At 36.5% G+C, this 18313-nt stretch overlaps 3 protein-coding genes and 1 long non-coding RNA gene across 6 annotated transcripts in view; 1 reads left to right on the top strand and 3 right to left on the bottom strand.

The window, feature by feature from the left end:
• Positions 1-18313, bottom strand: part of LOC139977739 (uncharacterized) — a 292233-nt gene that overhangs the window by 102519 nt on the left and 171401 nt on the right. The gene's annotated exons all lie outside the window — the stretch shown is intronic.
• The window catches only part of LOC139977744 (uncharacterized), an 831623-nt gene that overhangs the window by 726720 nt on the left and 86590 nt on the right, over positions 1-18313 (top strand). The window lies entirely within an intron of this gene.
• Positions 1-18313, bottom strand: part of LOC139977776 (uncharacterized) — a 226329-nt gene that overhangs the window by 162908 nt on the left and 45108 nt on the right. The window lies entirely within an intron of this gene.
• On the bottom strand, positions 13969-16230 carry LOC139977287 (uncharacterized). The gene is made up of 2 exons (XM_071986573.1): positions 15994-16230; positions 13969-14955 (listed from the first exon to the last, which is right to left on the bottom strand). Exons 1-2 carry the CDS (start codon positions 16135-16137, stop codon positions 13969-13971), a joined length of 1131 nt encoding a protein of 376 aa, XP_071842674.1. The 5' UTR covers positions 16138-16230.

Below are 18313 nucleotides of genomic sequence, written 5' to 3'. Positions count from 1 at the left end.
TCATGCGATACCGATAAATCGATTGTGCGGTACCGATAAATCGAAAGTGCGGTACCGATAAATCGAACCTGCGATACCGATTAATCAAATTGCAATACCGATAAATAGAATGTGCGATACCGATTAGTAGAATCTGCGTTACCGATAAATCGAATATGCGATAACGATAAATCGATCATGCGATACCGATAAATCGATTGTGCGGTACCGATAAATCGAAAGTGCGGTACCGATAATTCGAACCTGCGATATTGATTAATCAAATTGCAATACCGATAAATAGTATGTGCGATACCGATTAGTAGAATCTGCGTTACCGATAAATCGAATATGCGATAACGATAAATCGATCATGCGATACCGATAAATCGAATGTGCGATTCCCATTAACCGAATGTGCTGTACCGATAAATCGAATGTGCCCTACAGATAATTCGATTGTGCGGTACCGATTTATCGTATATGCGGTACCGATATATCGATTGTGCGGTACCGATAAATCGAATGTGAGATACCGATTAATCGAATGTGCGATACCGATAAATCGAACATCCGATACCGATTAATCGAATGTGCGATACCGATAAATCGAATGAGCGGTTCCAATTAATCGAATGTGCGGTACCGATCAATCGATTATGCGACACCGATAAATCGAATGTGCGATACCGATAAATAGAATGTGCGGTACCGATAAATCGAATGTGTCGTACCGATAAATCGAATGTGCGATACCAATAAATCGAATATGCGATACCGATAAATCGAATGTGCGGTTCCGATAAATCGATTGTGCGGTACCGATAAATCGATTGTGCGGTACCGATCAATCGAATGTGCGATACCGATTAATAGATATGCGGTACCGATAAATCGAATGTGCGGTACCGATAAATCGAATGTGAGATACCGATTAATCGAATTGCGATACCGATAAATCGAACATCCGATACCGATTAATCGAATGTGCGATACCGATAAATCGAATGAGCGGTTCCAATTAATCGAATGTGCGGTACCGATCAATCGATTATGCGACACCGATAAATCGAATGTGCGATACCGATAAATAGAATGTGCGGTACCGATAAATCGAATGTGTCGTACCGATTAGTAGAATGTGCGATACCAATAAATCGAATAAGCGGTACCGATAAATCGATTGTGCGGTACCGATCAATCGATTGTGCGGTACCGATCAATCGAAAGTGCGGTACCGATAAATCGAACGTGCGATACCGATTAATCGAATGTGCGGTACTAATTAATCGATTGTGCGGTACCGATAAATCGAATGTGCGGTACCGATCAATCGATTGTGCGATACCTATAAATAGAAAGTGCGGTACCGATAAATCGATTGTGCTGTACCGATTAATCGAATGTGCGGTACTAATAAATCGAATGTGCATACCGATAAATAGAATGTGCGGTACCGATAAATAGAATGTGTGATAACGATAAATCGAAAGTGCAGTACCGATAAATCGAAAGTACGATACCATGAAATCAAATGCGGTAACGATAAATCGATTGTGCGGTACCGATAAATAGAATGTGCGGTACCGATAAATCGATTGTTCGGTACCGATAAATCAATTGTGCGGTACCGATCAATCGAAAATGCGGTACCGATAAATCGAATTTACGATACCGATAAATCGAATGTGCAATACCGATAAATCGATTGTGCGGTACCAATTAATCAAATGTTCGATACCGATAAATCGAATGTGCTGTACCGATTAATAGAATGTGCGGTACCGATAAATCGAATGTGCGGTACCGATTAATCGATTGTGCTGTACCGATAAATCGAAAGTGCGGTACCGATAGATCCAACCTGCGATACCGATTCATCAAATTGCAATACCGATAAATCGAATGTGCGATACCCATAAACCGAATGTGCGGTACCGATAAATCGAATGTGCGCTACCGATATTCGATTGTGAGGTACCAATTTATCGTATATGCGGTACCGATATATCGATTGTGTGGCACCGATAAATCGAATGTGCGAGACCGATAAAACGATTGCGCGGTACCGGTCAATCGAAAATGCGGTACCGATAAATCGAATGTGCGGTACCGATAAATCGAATGTGCGATAACGATAAATCGATCATGCAATACCGATAAATCGAATTTACGATACCGATTAATCGAATGTGCGGTACAAATAAATCGATTGTGCGATACCGATTAATCGAATGTGCGGTACAAATAAATCGATTGTGCGGTACCGATAAATCGAATGTGCGGTACCGATCAATCGATTGTGCGGTACCGATAAATCGAATTTGCGGTACAGATAAATCGAACCTGCGATACCGATTAATTGAATCGGAGGTACAAATAAATCGATTGTGCGGTACCGATAAATCGAATGTGCGGTACCGATCAATCGATTGTGCGGTACCGATAAATCGAATTTGCGGTACAGATAAATCGAACCTGCGATACCGATTAATTGAATCGAATACCGATTAATTGAATCGAATACCGATAATTCGAACCTGCGATACCGATTATTCAAATTGCAATATTGATAAATAGAATGTGCGATACCGATTAGTAGAATCTGCGTTACCGATAAATCGAATATGCGATAACGATAAATCGATCATGCGATACCGATAAATCGATTGTGCGGTACCGATAAATCGAAAGTGCGGTACCGATAAATCGAACCTGCGATACCGATTAATCAAATTGCAATACCGATAAATAGAATGTGCGATACCGATTAGTAGAATCTGCGTTACCGATAAATCGAATATGCGATAACGATAAATCGATCATGCGATACCGATAAATCGATTGTGCGGTACCGATAAATCGAAAGTGCGGTACCGATAATTCGAACCTGCGATATTGATTAATCAAATTGCAATACCGATAAATAGTATGTGCGATACCGATTAGTAGAATCTGCGTTACCGATAAATCGAATATGCGATAACGATAAATCGATCATGCGATACCGATAAATCGAATGTGCGATTCCCATTAACCGAATGTGCTGTACCGATAAATCGAATGTGCGGTACCGATAAATCGAATTTGCGGTACAGATAAATCGAACCTGCGATACCGATTAATTGAATCGAATACCGATTAATTGAATCGAATACCGATAATTCGAACCTGCGATACCGATTATTCAAATTGCAATATTGATAAATAGAATGTGCGATACCGATTAGTAGAATCTGCGTTACCGATAAATCGAATATGCGATAACGATAAATCGAATATGCGATAACGATAAATCGATCATGCGATACCGATAAATCGATTGTGCGGTACCGATAAATCGAAAGTGCGGTACCGATAAATCGAACCTGCGATACCGATTAATCAAATTGCAATACCGATAAATAGAATGTGCGATACCGATTAGTAGAATCTGCGTTACCGATAAATCGAATATGCGATAACGATAAATCGATCATGCGATACCGATAAATCGATTGTGCGGTACCGATAAATCGAAAGTGCGGTACCGATAATTCGAACCTGCGATATTGATTAATCAAATTGCAATACCGATAAATAGTATGTGCGATACCGATTAGTAGAATCTGCGTTACCGATAAATCGAATATGCGATAACGATAAATCGATCATGCGATACCGATAAATCGAATGTGCGATTCCCATTAACCGAATGTGCTGTACCGATAAATCGAATGTGCCCTACAGATAATTCGATTGTGCGGTACCGATTTATCGTATATGCGGTACCGATATATCGATTGTGCGGTACCGATAAATCGAATGTGAGATACCGATTAATCGAATGTGCGATACCGATAAATCGAACATCCGATACCGATTAATCGAATGTGCGATACCGATAAATCGAATGAGCGGTTCCAATTAATCGAATGTGCGGTACCGATCAATCGATTATGCGACACCGATAAATCGAATGTGCGATACCGATAAATAGAATGTGCGGTACCGATAAATCGAATGTGTCGTACCGATAAATCGAATGTGCGATACCAATAAATCGAATATGCGATACCGATAAATCGAATGTGCGGTTCCGATAAATCGATTGTGCGGTACCGATAAATCGATTGTGCGGTACCGATCAATCGAATGTGCGATACCGATTAATAGATATGCGGTACCGATAAATCGAATGTGCGGTACCGATAAATCGAATGTGAGATACCGATTAATCGAATTGCGATACCGATAAATCGAACATCCGATACCGATTAATCGAATGTGCGATACCGATAAATCGAATGAGCGGTTCCAATTAATCGAATGTGCGGTACCGATCAATCGATTATGCGACACCGATAAATCGAATGTGCGATACCGATAAATAGAATGTGCGGTACCGATAAATCGAATGTGTCGTACCGATAAATCGAATGTGCGATACCAATAAATCGAATATGCGATACCGATAAATCGAATGTGCGGTTCCGATAAATCGATTGTGCGGTATCGATAAATCGATTGTGCGGTACCGATCAATCGAATGTGCGATACCGATTAATAGATATGCGGTACCGATAAATCGAATGTGCGGCACCGATAAGTCGAATGTGCGATACCGACAAATCGAATGTGGGATACCGATAAATTGAATTTACGATACCGATAAATCGAATGTGCGGTACTGATAAATCAATTGTGCGGTACCGATAAATCGATTGTGGGATACCGATAAATTGAATTTACGATACCGATATTTCGAATGTGCGGTACCGATAAATCGAAAGTGCTGTACCGATAAATCGATTGTGCGGGACTGATAATCGAATGTGCGATACCGATAAATCAAATTTGCGGTACCGATAAATCGAATTTACGATACCTATGAATAGAATATGCGAGACCGATTAATCGAATGTGCGGTACCGATAAATCGAATGAGCGGTTCCAATTAATCGAATGTGCGGTACCGATCAATCGATTATGCGACACCGATAAATCGAATGTGCGATACCGATAAATAGAATGTGCGGTACCGATAAATCGAATGTGTCGTACCGATAAATCGAATGTGCGATACCAATAAATCGAATATGCGATACCGATAAATCGAATGTGCGGTTCCGATAAATCGATTGTGCGGTACCGATAAATCGATTGTGCGGTACCGATCAATCGAATGTGCGATACCGATTAATAGATATGCGGTACCGATAAATCGAATGTGCGGTACCGATAAGTCGAATGTGCGATACCGACAAATCGAATGTGGGATACCGATAAATTGAATTTACGATACCGATAAATCGAATGTGCGGTACTGATAAATCAATTGTGCGGTACCGATAAATCGATTGTGGGATACCGATAAATTGAATTTACGATACCGATATTTCGAATGTGCGGTACCGATAAATCGAAAGTGCTGTACCGATAAATCGATTGTGCGGGACTGATAATCGAATGTGCGATACCGATAAATCAAATTTGCGGTACCGATAAATCGAATTTACGATACCTATGAATAGAATATGCGAGACCGATCAATCGAATGTGCGGTACCGATAAATCGATTGTGCGGGACCCATAAATGGAATGTGCGTAAACTATATATCGTGTGCGGTACCGATAAATCGAATGTGCGATACCGATAAATCGAATGTGCAGTAACCATAAATCGATTGTGCGGTACCGATAAATCGAATGTGCGGTATCGATAAATCGAATGTGCGATACCGATTAATCGAATTGCGATACCGATAAATCGAATGTGCGGTACCGATAAATGGAATGTGCGGTTCCGATAAATCGAATGTGCGATACCGATAAGTCGAATGTGCGATACCGACAAATCGAATGTAGGATACCGATAAATTGAATTTACGATACCGATAAATCGAATGTGCGGTACTGATAAATCAATTGTGCGGTACCGATAAATCGATTGTGCCGTACCGATAAATTGAATTTACGATATGACGTTCATATACCACATTGGTGACCAAGTAGATTTTATAGTAGTTATTTGCAAAAGCACCAGAACGCTCATTTGTGGAATGGGAATTAAACGGAAATGTGCATTTTTATTATAATTTGATTTTTTCCCCAATATGTAACAAAGTCGTCGTTACTTGCGTAAATGAAGAGAAATGTTTGTCCACCTACTCGTGTTTCCCTGGTCAGGTATTGCTGGTGACCTGCTCTCAGCCTCCATACACTCCTCGGTACGGGGTATAACATCCTTCATTGGTACAATTGTATATAATGATATGAATTCATCCAAATTCCAGACCCACATCTCTTTACCTCCCTTACCACCCCCACCCTTTCCCGACTAACACTTTACTGATGTTGTATTAACTGATCCCATCAGCGTACGAAGAATATTACATGAACGCTAAAAACATTTCACCGACAAAGAAACATAGTAAAGTTTCTATTTAGTGTTAACACTAACATTTCATTAGTAACAGTGCAGTTAGGGATGCTTTTGATCATGCGCAATTAGTTCAATCTCTCCAGGTATGATAACATAACATCGATATAGGATTTTTAACATTACTACAGAAATTAATGAGATAGACAGTTTCCCATTATTTTTAGGGCTTTTAATGGATATCATATTCTTATTTTTCAATTGCTTACTATAAACGTTTGCTACATTTTGAAAACTGTCTGTTGAAGTGTTCTTTATATTTTGACGCAAAAGAGACTGTAACGTCGATAATCTTAAAAGGATAAAAGGAAAATGTATATTTTGACTTATTAAAGAAAATTATATACTAAGCATCCTGGTGAAATTTGAATCCAATTCCTACATTGCGTTTTGGAGATATCGATAGCTTAAAATGTAACAGTTTGTACCAAAGTGAACTTGAAGCAAACAGGTGTGACGTCATAGTTGCACACTGACAGCAAAATGTTCCATTTTTCTTATGTTTTTTCTTCCTTTGTTTGACTTTGGATTGGAAAGGATCCCAACTTTGCTTTAGGGTATGTGATGATGACAATATCCATTAATTGCAAATACACATAGGTTAATGCATACCAACTTTTGATTCCTTATCGAAGGCAAAAGGAATATATGCGATGGTGATGGCGTGTGCGTGTATGTGTGCGTCTGTGACTCAACAACGGAGTGATGGGTATTTGTCATACTTGTTATGTAGATAAAAGGTGTGCCCAATTTTATAGAGCTGACCTTATATTAATAGGGTTATGGTGTCAAACCTACAAACGTTTTACTTTGCAATAACTCCGCAACCCGAAGTCGGATTGCAGCCAAACTTGGTATACAGTTGCTGGTTAATGTCTGGGCTCCAAAAAGTTCCGGACCCATTTTTTAGCTGGTGGAACCAAATTTTATTTCCAACTAAAATGCATTTTATGCAACTTCTCTGGGCCCGAATTTTTGGAGCCCAATAATTTGGAACCATATGAGCACACATTTTTTCTCAATTGCAACAACACCAACACCGCAACCGTAACTCGGGATGTAGCCAAACTTAGTAAACAGTTGTTGGTTAATAGCTGGTACATGTAGGCGATCTGGACCCAATAATTCCGGGCCTATTTTTGGGCCGGCATGCCCTTACTTTCGTTCTTAAAGTTCTTTGGACCCGAATTTGTGGGCGCAATATTTTTGGGATAATTTGAGGTCAAACTTTTATTATCGGGCCCAATATTTTGGAAGGTCCAACATTTGTTATTGCAATAACTCTACAACCTTTAAGTACATCTGATTGTATCCAAACTTGGAATACACTTTTTGTTTAGTAGCTGGTACATGTAGGCATGAATATTATGATAATGAGTCATGGCATACAGCCCACTTACCAAGGAACGATAGTGACCGTTGGGCTCTTGTTAATATTTTATCGGCTTCATTTACCCTACGTTGTTATTATAGTCCTAAGTAAAGCCTTCGGTTTTAAGACAATATGAGCTTACATAATTTAACAAGATTGATTATGATAATTAATGCTGATAATGTTCTGTACATTAAGTAAGCCTTGTGTGCAATGGTATGCTCTCAGTATTTCACTTTTCATTTAATTCCTTAAGGTGTTTTAGTTTACTGCATCTTTTAACTCTTTATTAACATCTTCGTATTACTTCTCTAATTAAAGTACAATGTAACATAGTCACGAGTTTTATGTACAATGCAATACATTACAAGCACAATAGGCTCCATGCAGTAGTTTTCTTGTATAAGTGTAACTTAATAAAGTAATATATGTTGTAATCGTGCAGTTGTGGTTAAACAAATGAATTAAATTAAGTGTTATTCATACCATACAGTTACTTTACAATATTTTACAGTTTCATATCAGTTTCAGCTTGAATCACGATATAAATGTTATAAAACACATGTAACTATATCATGTATTCATTTCACTATATGGAACTTGCTACGTCACGGTCATTTGACATCATTATGGTTGAGTTGAAATCAAACAGCTCCTCTTGCAATGTACAGCATAGACTGGGCATACGAATCAAACCTACTTGTTACGTTAAGGTAGAAACTAACGTCATCTCGCTCTGCAGTCTATTACTGTGATTTTTTTATTTTATAAAAACTGGATGGAAATGTGATTTTTCTCTTTGATTGTCAATTAAATATTTCTTCTACGACGATTTTCTCTCCTGGACTATTTCGTTTACTTTCCAGATTCTAAAATTTAACATTACAAAATGGCGGAACGGTTCATCATGCTTATCCCTGTTACGATGTGTTATAATGTAATCCACATACACACACAGTATGGAATGAAAAAACATGTCTTCATTACTTCCTGTAGAATCAAAGTATTACAACCCCTGGACAGATAGTTTCCTGTTTCGAGAAGTTTCCATTAATATATATATATATATATATGTGTGTGTGTGTATATATATATATATATATATATATATATATATATATATATATATATATATATATATACACACACACACACACATATATATATATATATATATATATATATATATATATATATATATATATATATATATATAAACTTACAAGTCAATACACACTGACTGATCTAGTGTATTACCTTCTATGGGCTCAAGTAATACGCCATTGTGCGCATAACAGTGTGTAGCTTGAAACAACTACATGGAAAGTTCACATCGTTTCCTGAGTATATTCAATTACCTTTTTCATCCGGTATCCAAATATTATCACGATAAGTTTCAAAAATTGAAACCGGACAATGTCGAACATCTTGAGATCAGTTCTGAACAGGCATACGATGATACGAATAGCTAACATTCTGTTTATAATAATTCTATAACCTGTAAAATAGACAATCAAAGACGTGGAATTGAACAAACAGTATAGTGATAAGACTTTAGTTGTGTATGTAATATGATATACCTAGGTATGGTATGATATGGTAGGCTAGAATTAACGAAAATAACATTTGCGATAGTTAAAGCCTTTGCTAATGACTGGAAAGTTCTATACTTCCAACGTTTTAATCTGAATATTTTCTTTGCAGATGATTTTAAGTCGACCAGTGATTATGTATCAAGATGATTCACTTCCAAAATCTCTGTATTCGTAGTAACATTACACAAGGCTAAATAAACGAAAACATGCTCTTGTACGAACTGAATTCGTAACATGTTTATGTTAGGTCCCTCTTTATAATGATCAAGTATATTTTGTTGCAAGTGTAAATCAGTAAAGCGACCGAAGAGATAATTTACAAATATGTAGCCTGGAGTCTGCAGTCATAACTGACCTCTAGTCTAACTAAAATTCACGTGATAGGAATAGCTGTGGTAGCAACTTACAAGTCGACTTTTAACACAATCAAAGTAATATAGCAACCAAGAAAACTTAGTGAACGTACATCTATTAATAAGTCGAGCTCATTGGTACAGTCGTAGAATCCCCGGATCTAACAACAATTGTAGCAAATGTGTTGATTTTGTGGGTTCGTTGCTTTCAACATTTTCAGATTATGGTACCATTTACGATTTGTGCAAAACATTTTAATGGGATAAATATCATTTAAAGATGGGCGCTAAAACCCAGTCTTGCAATCACGGGCTGACGAAGTTTTCAAACGTACTGAAAATTTGCTTTGCCTTACGACTAATACTCGCTGTGTGATAAACAATTTTTCAACGGTTCAGGATTTATGTTTGCCTGCAACTAAGGACGTCGCTGGGTTTATATTTCAACGCAGACGATCATTTTCTATAACAAAAATATCTAGCTTTCTGAATAAATAAGAATCATATTAGTTAAACAAACAACAATTTAACATATTAAACAAATATGATCTTAAAGTAAATTATCCAAATGCAAAATCTGAAAGTAACATCTTGTTGCTAGTAATGCTAGTGAGCATTTGTTTGTGTAACGCGTGATGTTATTTGATAAACGTAATTGAACTGTACTTAATAGATACTTTCATTTTGAGGTTAATCTGAACGCTTCCCTTCTTGCCTTATCACATTGTTTAGGTACTCTCGAAAAGGAAGTAATTTAGCTACGTAAGTGCTGTCTGAACGCGATTTCAAAAAAAAGGCGGAAATTTAAGGTCAATCGATATAAAGGTTACATTCGTAGTCATATACAGATCGTGCGCTTGTATCCAACCAATTCACTTATATTTTGCATCGACTAAATATTACGTTATTTTCTGCGTATATAATAAGCCATGTGGATGATAGCATTATTACCATTCTCGGATGGAGTATGGCGTGGATACCGGAAGTGTTAAACACGGAAAGTGACATTCTTGTGGGGGTATGACGTGCTTACCGAGAGTGACAACTAGTATTGTTCGATACAGGTGGCAGTTACCAACAGTGAAATTAAGACCTTTACCGGTTTCGAACTTCTTGCCTTACACTGTAAAACCCAACACGTCAAGACAACTTGAAAAAGTCGAGGTAACCCGCTGCCTTAACTTTTTTAAGTTCACTCTACTAACCCAGCCACTCCATAAGTAAGACTTGACAGTAGTGGTTACAACCAACTCACTAGTTTTACTTTGTTACTTCATGTTCATCAGTTGTGGCAACAGATATCAGCAAAGTCCAACAAATTTAATCTTTATCTTTTTTTGAGAAAAACCTGGGCAAGTTATGGTAACTAAAACTTTAGAGCTGATACAGCATAGCCTTTCCTCTTTAAACTGACAAGACCAATTCAAGTTTTTCCCACTTTCCATCATCTCCAGTTAACTTTGAATATTTAAGTTGACGCTACTTGGCATATTCTAGGCAGCGGGTTACCTCAATTTAATTGAGTTATGACAACAGACAATTTTAGTAAAGAAAACTATATATTGCTAAGTTAACAACACAACTTTATTTTCAACCTCTGAAGTCAGTAACAATGTACTTTAACAAGGAAATAGAAGAAACAATCAAACGCATAAAAAGTGCCTAATACTTTTATCGGTGGAAACAACGCCAAAATGTATCAATAATGAGATACAGAAGAACATGGAGCATGGGTACATGCCTGCTGCAATCATTCATTTCCATGATTCTTTTGAGATAGTAAATACCAATTTCAAGTGCATGTGTTCTTTGGTATGAAATACAGAAGTAAAATTATTATGTTATGGCTGCTGGAAATAACCAATGTTGTTAAAAGCCAAGAAGTAAGAAGTAACCACTCCTCTCAGCCATTTACAATATGATTGTTTTAGCTAGACTTATAATTTGTGGCAAATAGTTTTATAGGTGAATCATAATTACATCATCATGTAAATAGGCAACGATGCTCAAAACACCAATGTTTCATTAACTAAAGGAATGCACTTAAAGTTGTCATTAGCAAAGCTATAGTGATGCGACCAATTGTTCTTGCATCTGTTTTTATGACAAAGACTAGTTATGATGGATAAGAGCATTGTTCAATTGTGAAAACCAAGCATAGGACAGGAACTTCATCTTTTCAATGATATGAAAAATTTCTTTTCAGGAAATTTTGATCCCTTATATTAGAAATTACCATGAAACTAGTTCCCATGAAAGCTAAGGATATGTTTGGGGAATCACATACAACCTTTCATCCTAGAAAGGGGTATATGAAATCAAGCCAGGGTTCAGCAATAGCCCCTGTTTGGTCGTTTGTACTCAAAAACTTACATTTTAATCATAAGATAAAGCAACTCTGTAAAACTCTTTTAATAATCTGAGAGGAAGCACAACAGTCTTTGCTCATGAAAACCTGCATGCAAAGTAAAGTCATAATGAAAAATGTTTGTTTTTTAGATCTTTACAGCAAAGCACTTTATTTTTACCCATTTGGGACACAAAATACTTTGAAAGAATTTCATTGTCAATCCTGTCTTTTGCCAGTTTTTGGATCCTTCAAACACTTGTATTACTGTGATTTGAATAGTTTCATCACAACACAGATATCTGATGCATTTTCCTTTATCAGTATATATAATATTAATACTGACTTCCTGTAAATGATTTCACAGTACATCCCTCATTGGGCTTTGTTTAGGATGAACATGTTTGTAAGTTCAAATTTTGCAAATTATTTCTGAAACATATACTATGATACCAATCACATTGATGCAAGCAAGCTGTTAGAAATTCTCCATAACTAAGCAAGTACAAAGTGATTATTTGACAAACAATGGCTCTGAATAAAAATGAAAATGTAAACTAGAGTTTAAGCCTGATAGAATTTTTTTCAGACATTTTTGGATCCTTCCACCTCACTAGAGGTGTGGGCTATTATGTCATTTCTCTGCCTGAAGAAAACATCGGCATATCATAAAATTAACTTTGTTTCGCTCTTTGATTATTACAATGATTATTATTTGTGCCTATTCACCCAATCAACAATTCTTCATAAGTTGAAATGTAAAAGCAGAAAAACAATTTCCCATGGCATCCTGTTCCATATTACAATTTGTTTCAACACATTTTCAAGATTTACCAAGAAACAAGATAATTACCAGTCAAATGGAGTTTTGCAATATCTCTCTGGACACCACATGAACTATTTAAACACTTCAGATGCATGATAACTATGAATGTTTATAATGGAATGTAATGCCACAGGCATGGTTTCAAATTGTTAAGAGGGTTATTTAAGTAGCCTGACGGTTTATTTTTTGTTGATAAATTACACTAAAACAGCAATATATTAACTTCTTTAACTAAAGAATATTATTGTTTAAGCTGTCATTAGCAAAAATATTCAGCAATCCCTTTTTCTTGAATCTATATCCAGGACACAATTTGTACTTACGATGGATCAAATAAACCAATGGTGTTATTAACATATACAGTAGAATGCAAAAATGAAACAAACCAAAATTAAAGTAAATTTCCTCCAAGGTGGTAATAAAAACAGTGTAAGAATTTTGACCAAAGGTGACCGAATTTGAATTTCTGGTATATTTGGGGCAAATACAGCATACCTTTATGCTAGTTTTGCATGTAATATTGTACACACAATGCAAAATGTAACTGTTAAATTGTCACAAGGTAATTTCTACTAAAAAGTATGTACTCTTATTTACTGTATTTTAAGTATTGCTAAAACAAGCATATAGATGAATGAGCTCTTGTATTATCTGATCATACCATACACTACAGAATGTGTTATATAGCCTACCCCTGTCTCAAAGTGAAACAAGTCCTGAAACTTTTGTCTGGTTGACAATATTTCCACCATTCTGTCAAGGTGTTTGTCTAGTGAGTGAAGAAAAGAAAGTGCTGTCCAGAGCAAGGTTGCTTAACCTCGAAAACTCAGCCTTCAACTGAAAGAATAAAATGAGAAATGTAGAAAACGATATTTAGTTAAGTTTGCCCCATGAAAAGAAGATGGCTCCCTTTTGCCAGGTAGCAATATTATAGAAAGCCATTTCCAAGGTGAGAGTATTAATGCAACTTGTAAACTGCATTTGTCGATGGTAGTCAACTGCCATTCGGAATCCTGGGTAAGACCATATATAATATACAGTTATAAACTAATTTTACAGGTATTTAGTGCAGATATTAGTGACAAACAAAATAAGTAATGGTGACTGACATCCATGGGTTAAAAAAAATGCATAGGTCCTTATCATCATTTTTAAAATCTTGTCCATGTCCTTGTTTCTCTTTTGAACTTCTGTGCAAAAGTTTTCTCAATAAGACTCCATACTTGTTGCATCTTCTCCAATTGGAATGTCTGGTAAGTAATTTATTTCTGCTCTTTGGTTTTTTGTGTTTTGATGAAGACGTTCCAGGGTAGGAGCGCTTCCTTGAGCTAACCTTTAGTTCCATGCAGTCCAACTTTCTCATTTTTGCTCTAAGATTACCCATCTTAAATTTGATGCTGTTAAGCATTTCATCATAGCCAGAGGAACTTCCCTTTTCAGCCAAACAAGGATAGGTCCTCATGATTGCTTTTGCTACTTCAGTGTATTCCATTTGTGTTGGATAAGCTTTGTACTCCCAAATGCGGTTAGCAATCTCATCAAGGAACTGACTTTTGTGATCTTTGCTTAAGTCAAGGTGCTTTTTTCCTTCTGACAGATACCTTCTATTACCATCTTCAAAAACCAGTTCAAGCTCTGGGCCTACTTTAGGTACCTGAAAGACCTCTGGCCAACACCCTTGTCTCAGTTTGGCTTCTACCGACTGTATGTCATCATTTGAAGTAACACTCATAGTGTCGTGTGAGCTTCCAAATGAACCGACAGATGACAGTGAGGGTGTACTACTCCGATAGCACTGATCTTCAGCAACTTCAGTGTATATCACTTGGACAGATGCACATGTCTCTGGTAAATCATTTGCATTAGTCAGATTCACCATCTCACCGCCAAAGTCTGGATCAGCATATTGCAAAGTGAAACTGCCTTCAAGGCTTAACTTATCTTTCAAAGTTTCCATAAGGTTTTCAACAGACTCTGGACGTTGCTCAAGGGACACCTTCTGAATGTCCTTTGGTGACAACACTACCCTCAATTTGTACATAGTATCAATTTCTGAGCAATCCTATGCATGAAAAGAGAACAATGTAAGTGAGTTAGAAGCTGGCTATATCGTTTCGTACACTCCCCTAAGAATTACAGTACTGTACCACATAGTAATATTTTAGCAGTAAGTGCAACAACCCATTCAGCTGCAGTATAACTAATGCACTGCATAAATATGCAGTATGGCACCATATCTACTGTACATCTACTCTTGGCTACTTGCATGGGTAGATATTTTGCATGTAAATGTCATCCAAGTACTGCATCTTTTAACGTTTAGTAAGGCTCATGCTTTATCACAGACAATTCAAACTTAGGGTAGCCTAACTCCTATTGTTCTTCATGTATATCTACAAAGTGTTTCAACACAACCACTTTAGCTTCTCTGATAGTGTAGGAAGTTAGAGGGTAGTAATCTTTAAGATTACCTGGACAAACTACTTGATCATAGTTTTCAGTCTGTCACTTTGTATGCTCCAATGTGGCTTTGAAAAATAGATTTATGCAATTTTACTACAAGCCATCCATTGATTTATCAACAATAATAGTTTGTATATTTGCTAGTACAAAATGACCACTATCACTGCCAATCACAAAAAACATATCTCTAAATTATACCTCATTCAAATTTGCTAATCAGTACCATGTATTAACCACATGAGCTCATGCTGATGAACCGAATGTTTTACTCCTTTGTCTCACACTGCGCAACTGTTAATGGTTAGGCCTATCTGTAAAGCTCTATAGCCTAACCTAATGCACAGCCTACGCTCAACGTGAAATGGAGCTTATACATTTTGTAGGCTAGGCTGTTGAAATAGTAACTTTTCTAATCCAATTCAATCACGCATATAATTTCATGCTGCAAGTTTTAAACTTTGACTTGGGCTAATATTAACAACATATTTCAGATTCAGTCGAATCTTTGCCAATATCATTACTGTATTGAGCATTAATCATTCTAAATACGAACCGTAAATCATCCAAGTCTTGGAAAAGCTGGCCCCTGACGTATGTTATCTACTTAGTCGATATACGCGCGCGAGCGATCACTTACCGGTAATTTTGTTGCAAATACGCACAGTCTTCTCTTTCCAGTCGTTTTCATGTAGAAATGTTTTGATACTCGACCATCACAAGTTGAAACAACGATGTCTTCATACGTCGATCTACGTTTCCGCATAAAACTTACGTAAATCATGTTGTAACGCTTATTTTAACATTATTGAGTCATCCTGACTGTCATAACCCTTGTTCAGAAAGCTCATCTACCGGTTGGGTTTTACAGTGTAGAAGCGTAGCTTTACCTACCATCCAGGCGGTTTATTGAACCTGGTATCCAGTACTCATTAGTTCTCTGACGGTTGGTTCCAACATGTTATGGCCAACGGATTACAATTATCAGATTGAGTTATTATATTTATATGGTAATTGAATGGATGCTAACAACCCTTTTGTTTTATTTCTCTGTTTCACCAATTATGAACATAACACTACTTTTACTGAAATATTGTAAGTCAAGCAGCGTCCACAGTCCATCCTATTTGCATATCGCAGTTATATTAATTGCAAGTATAGAACGGTCTGAATAACATTTGCAATTCCAGGAATGCATATATACGATTAAGAAAATAAAATTGGTTCACTTCTGTTTTGCAATACTATAGATGCACTCCACGACAGTGCTAAACCTTTTAACTGAATCTTTGTATTTGCAAACAGTGTGGCAGGCGATGGCTATTGTCTTTTTCCTTTCCTAAGTGGTTTGAATAATAATGACAAAACTAATAATACAAACATATGATGGTGAATTCCAGTAACATTATTAGATGCACGTTCCAACTTTCATACGTGACCAAAAGTGTAGTTTTTTTCTTTTCATGGACCTTATTATTTGAAGGATAACCGTTGACGTAATTTCAGTATTATGCACATCTGTCCGAGTTCATCATATCACAATTTCTTCATTAATGGAGAGGATGGTAAAGATTAATGTTTTTCTTATTAACATCTGCGTATCGCTCATAATGTATATACGATTGATACTTTATCATCGTTAGTAATTTAGACTGATAATTTGTGACGATTAAATAGTTAACGTTTGTCAAATATCAGACATTTACGTTGTTTGACATTGTATGTCTATTTCACACTACCTCAAACCCTCCACATCTAATATTATTAGACAAGCAGTCATATTCATATAATCAGCTGAATGTATCTATTGTATACTTTCTTTAATTGATATCGCGTGACTACTTAACCTCTCTACTACCTTCCTATAACCCCACCAATGACAAAACTTTGAATGCCTTCCACCATTTAATACATTTTTCTATCTTTAACATTCTAAATTGTTGTAACTATTTCACACCTCCCTAACCCCCCACCACTTGCCCCCTCCCCTAAAAAATGTATAATATTAACAGGCAAGTTGTCTTATATAAGTAATATCATAGTCATATCAATGGCTTTTTCTTCAATTGTCATTGAATGAACGACTTTACCCTACAACTCCTTCCTGATACCAACCCCCCCTTTTCTTCTAAGAGTTTATATATTTGACATCACTTTCTTGAATTTCCTGCTAAAATAACACCCGTCCCAACAACAGGTTCTTATTTTGACATTACATTTCCCAACAAATTTATAGGCAATTACAAGAAAAATACACTTAACTGAAGAAAATAAAAACCACCCTAAGTATTTCAACGAAATGCAACGATATAATATGACTCCAACAAGGCAAACATTACTATAATGTCCATTTGGATGTTAACAAATCAGTAAGTCATTGCGTAAATCGTGTACAAAAATGTGAATTTATTCGTAAAACGTCTTCTTAATATTGTTCATTGATTGATCGTTAAAATCGCGAAATTTTTTAGAATGCTTTGGATAACGACTATTTGGTGCAAAAAACACGTACCGTTTTAGTTAAGTATCGCAGTAGCGCTTTTGAGGAAACATTTTATTCATCGACGCTATTGAATTGCGCCGTTCTTAACTTAAGCGTTAAACTCCACATAAGCCTTAACATTTCGCCTTCTAAACAGTCAACGCGACACTGTTGTTACAAGAAAAGAAAAAGAAAAAGAAATCAAAATTCAAAATAAGATTTAATCAAAGAAACCCCAAACATCGTGATTTTGTAGGAATTTATGAGCTCAACAATAGTCTTGTTGAGTGTGAAAATAATTATGAAAAAATTATGAACAATTAACCAAGATGATTTTCGCTGTTCTAAATAACTAAATGAAAGAAACCTAAATTGTTATTTCTTGGCTAACGTAGTTGTAAAACAGAGATGCACGTTTACCGATTGTCAAGGTGACCTTCAGCGGTACATTCTTTGATAATTTCAATGGGAAACCAAG

This window comes from Apostichopus japonicus, chromosome 12 (assembly GCF_037975245.1).
Source record: "Apostichopus japonicus isolate 1M-3 chromosome 12, ASM3797524v1, whole genome shotgun sequence".
Classification (NCBI taxonomy): domain Eukaryota; kingdom Metazoa; phylum Echinodermata; class Holothuroidea; order Aspidochirotida; family Stichopodidae; genus Apostichopus; species Apostichopus japonicus.
Note: the sequence above shows the minus strand (reverse complement) of the source record. Positions and strands in the feature narration are given on the sequence as shown.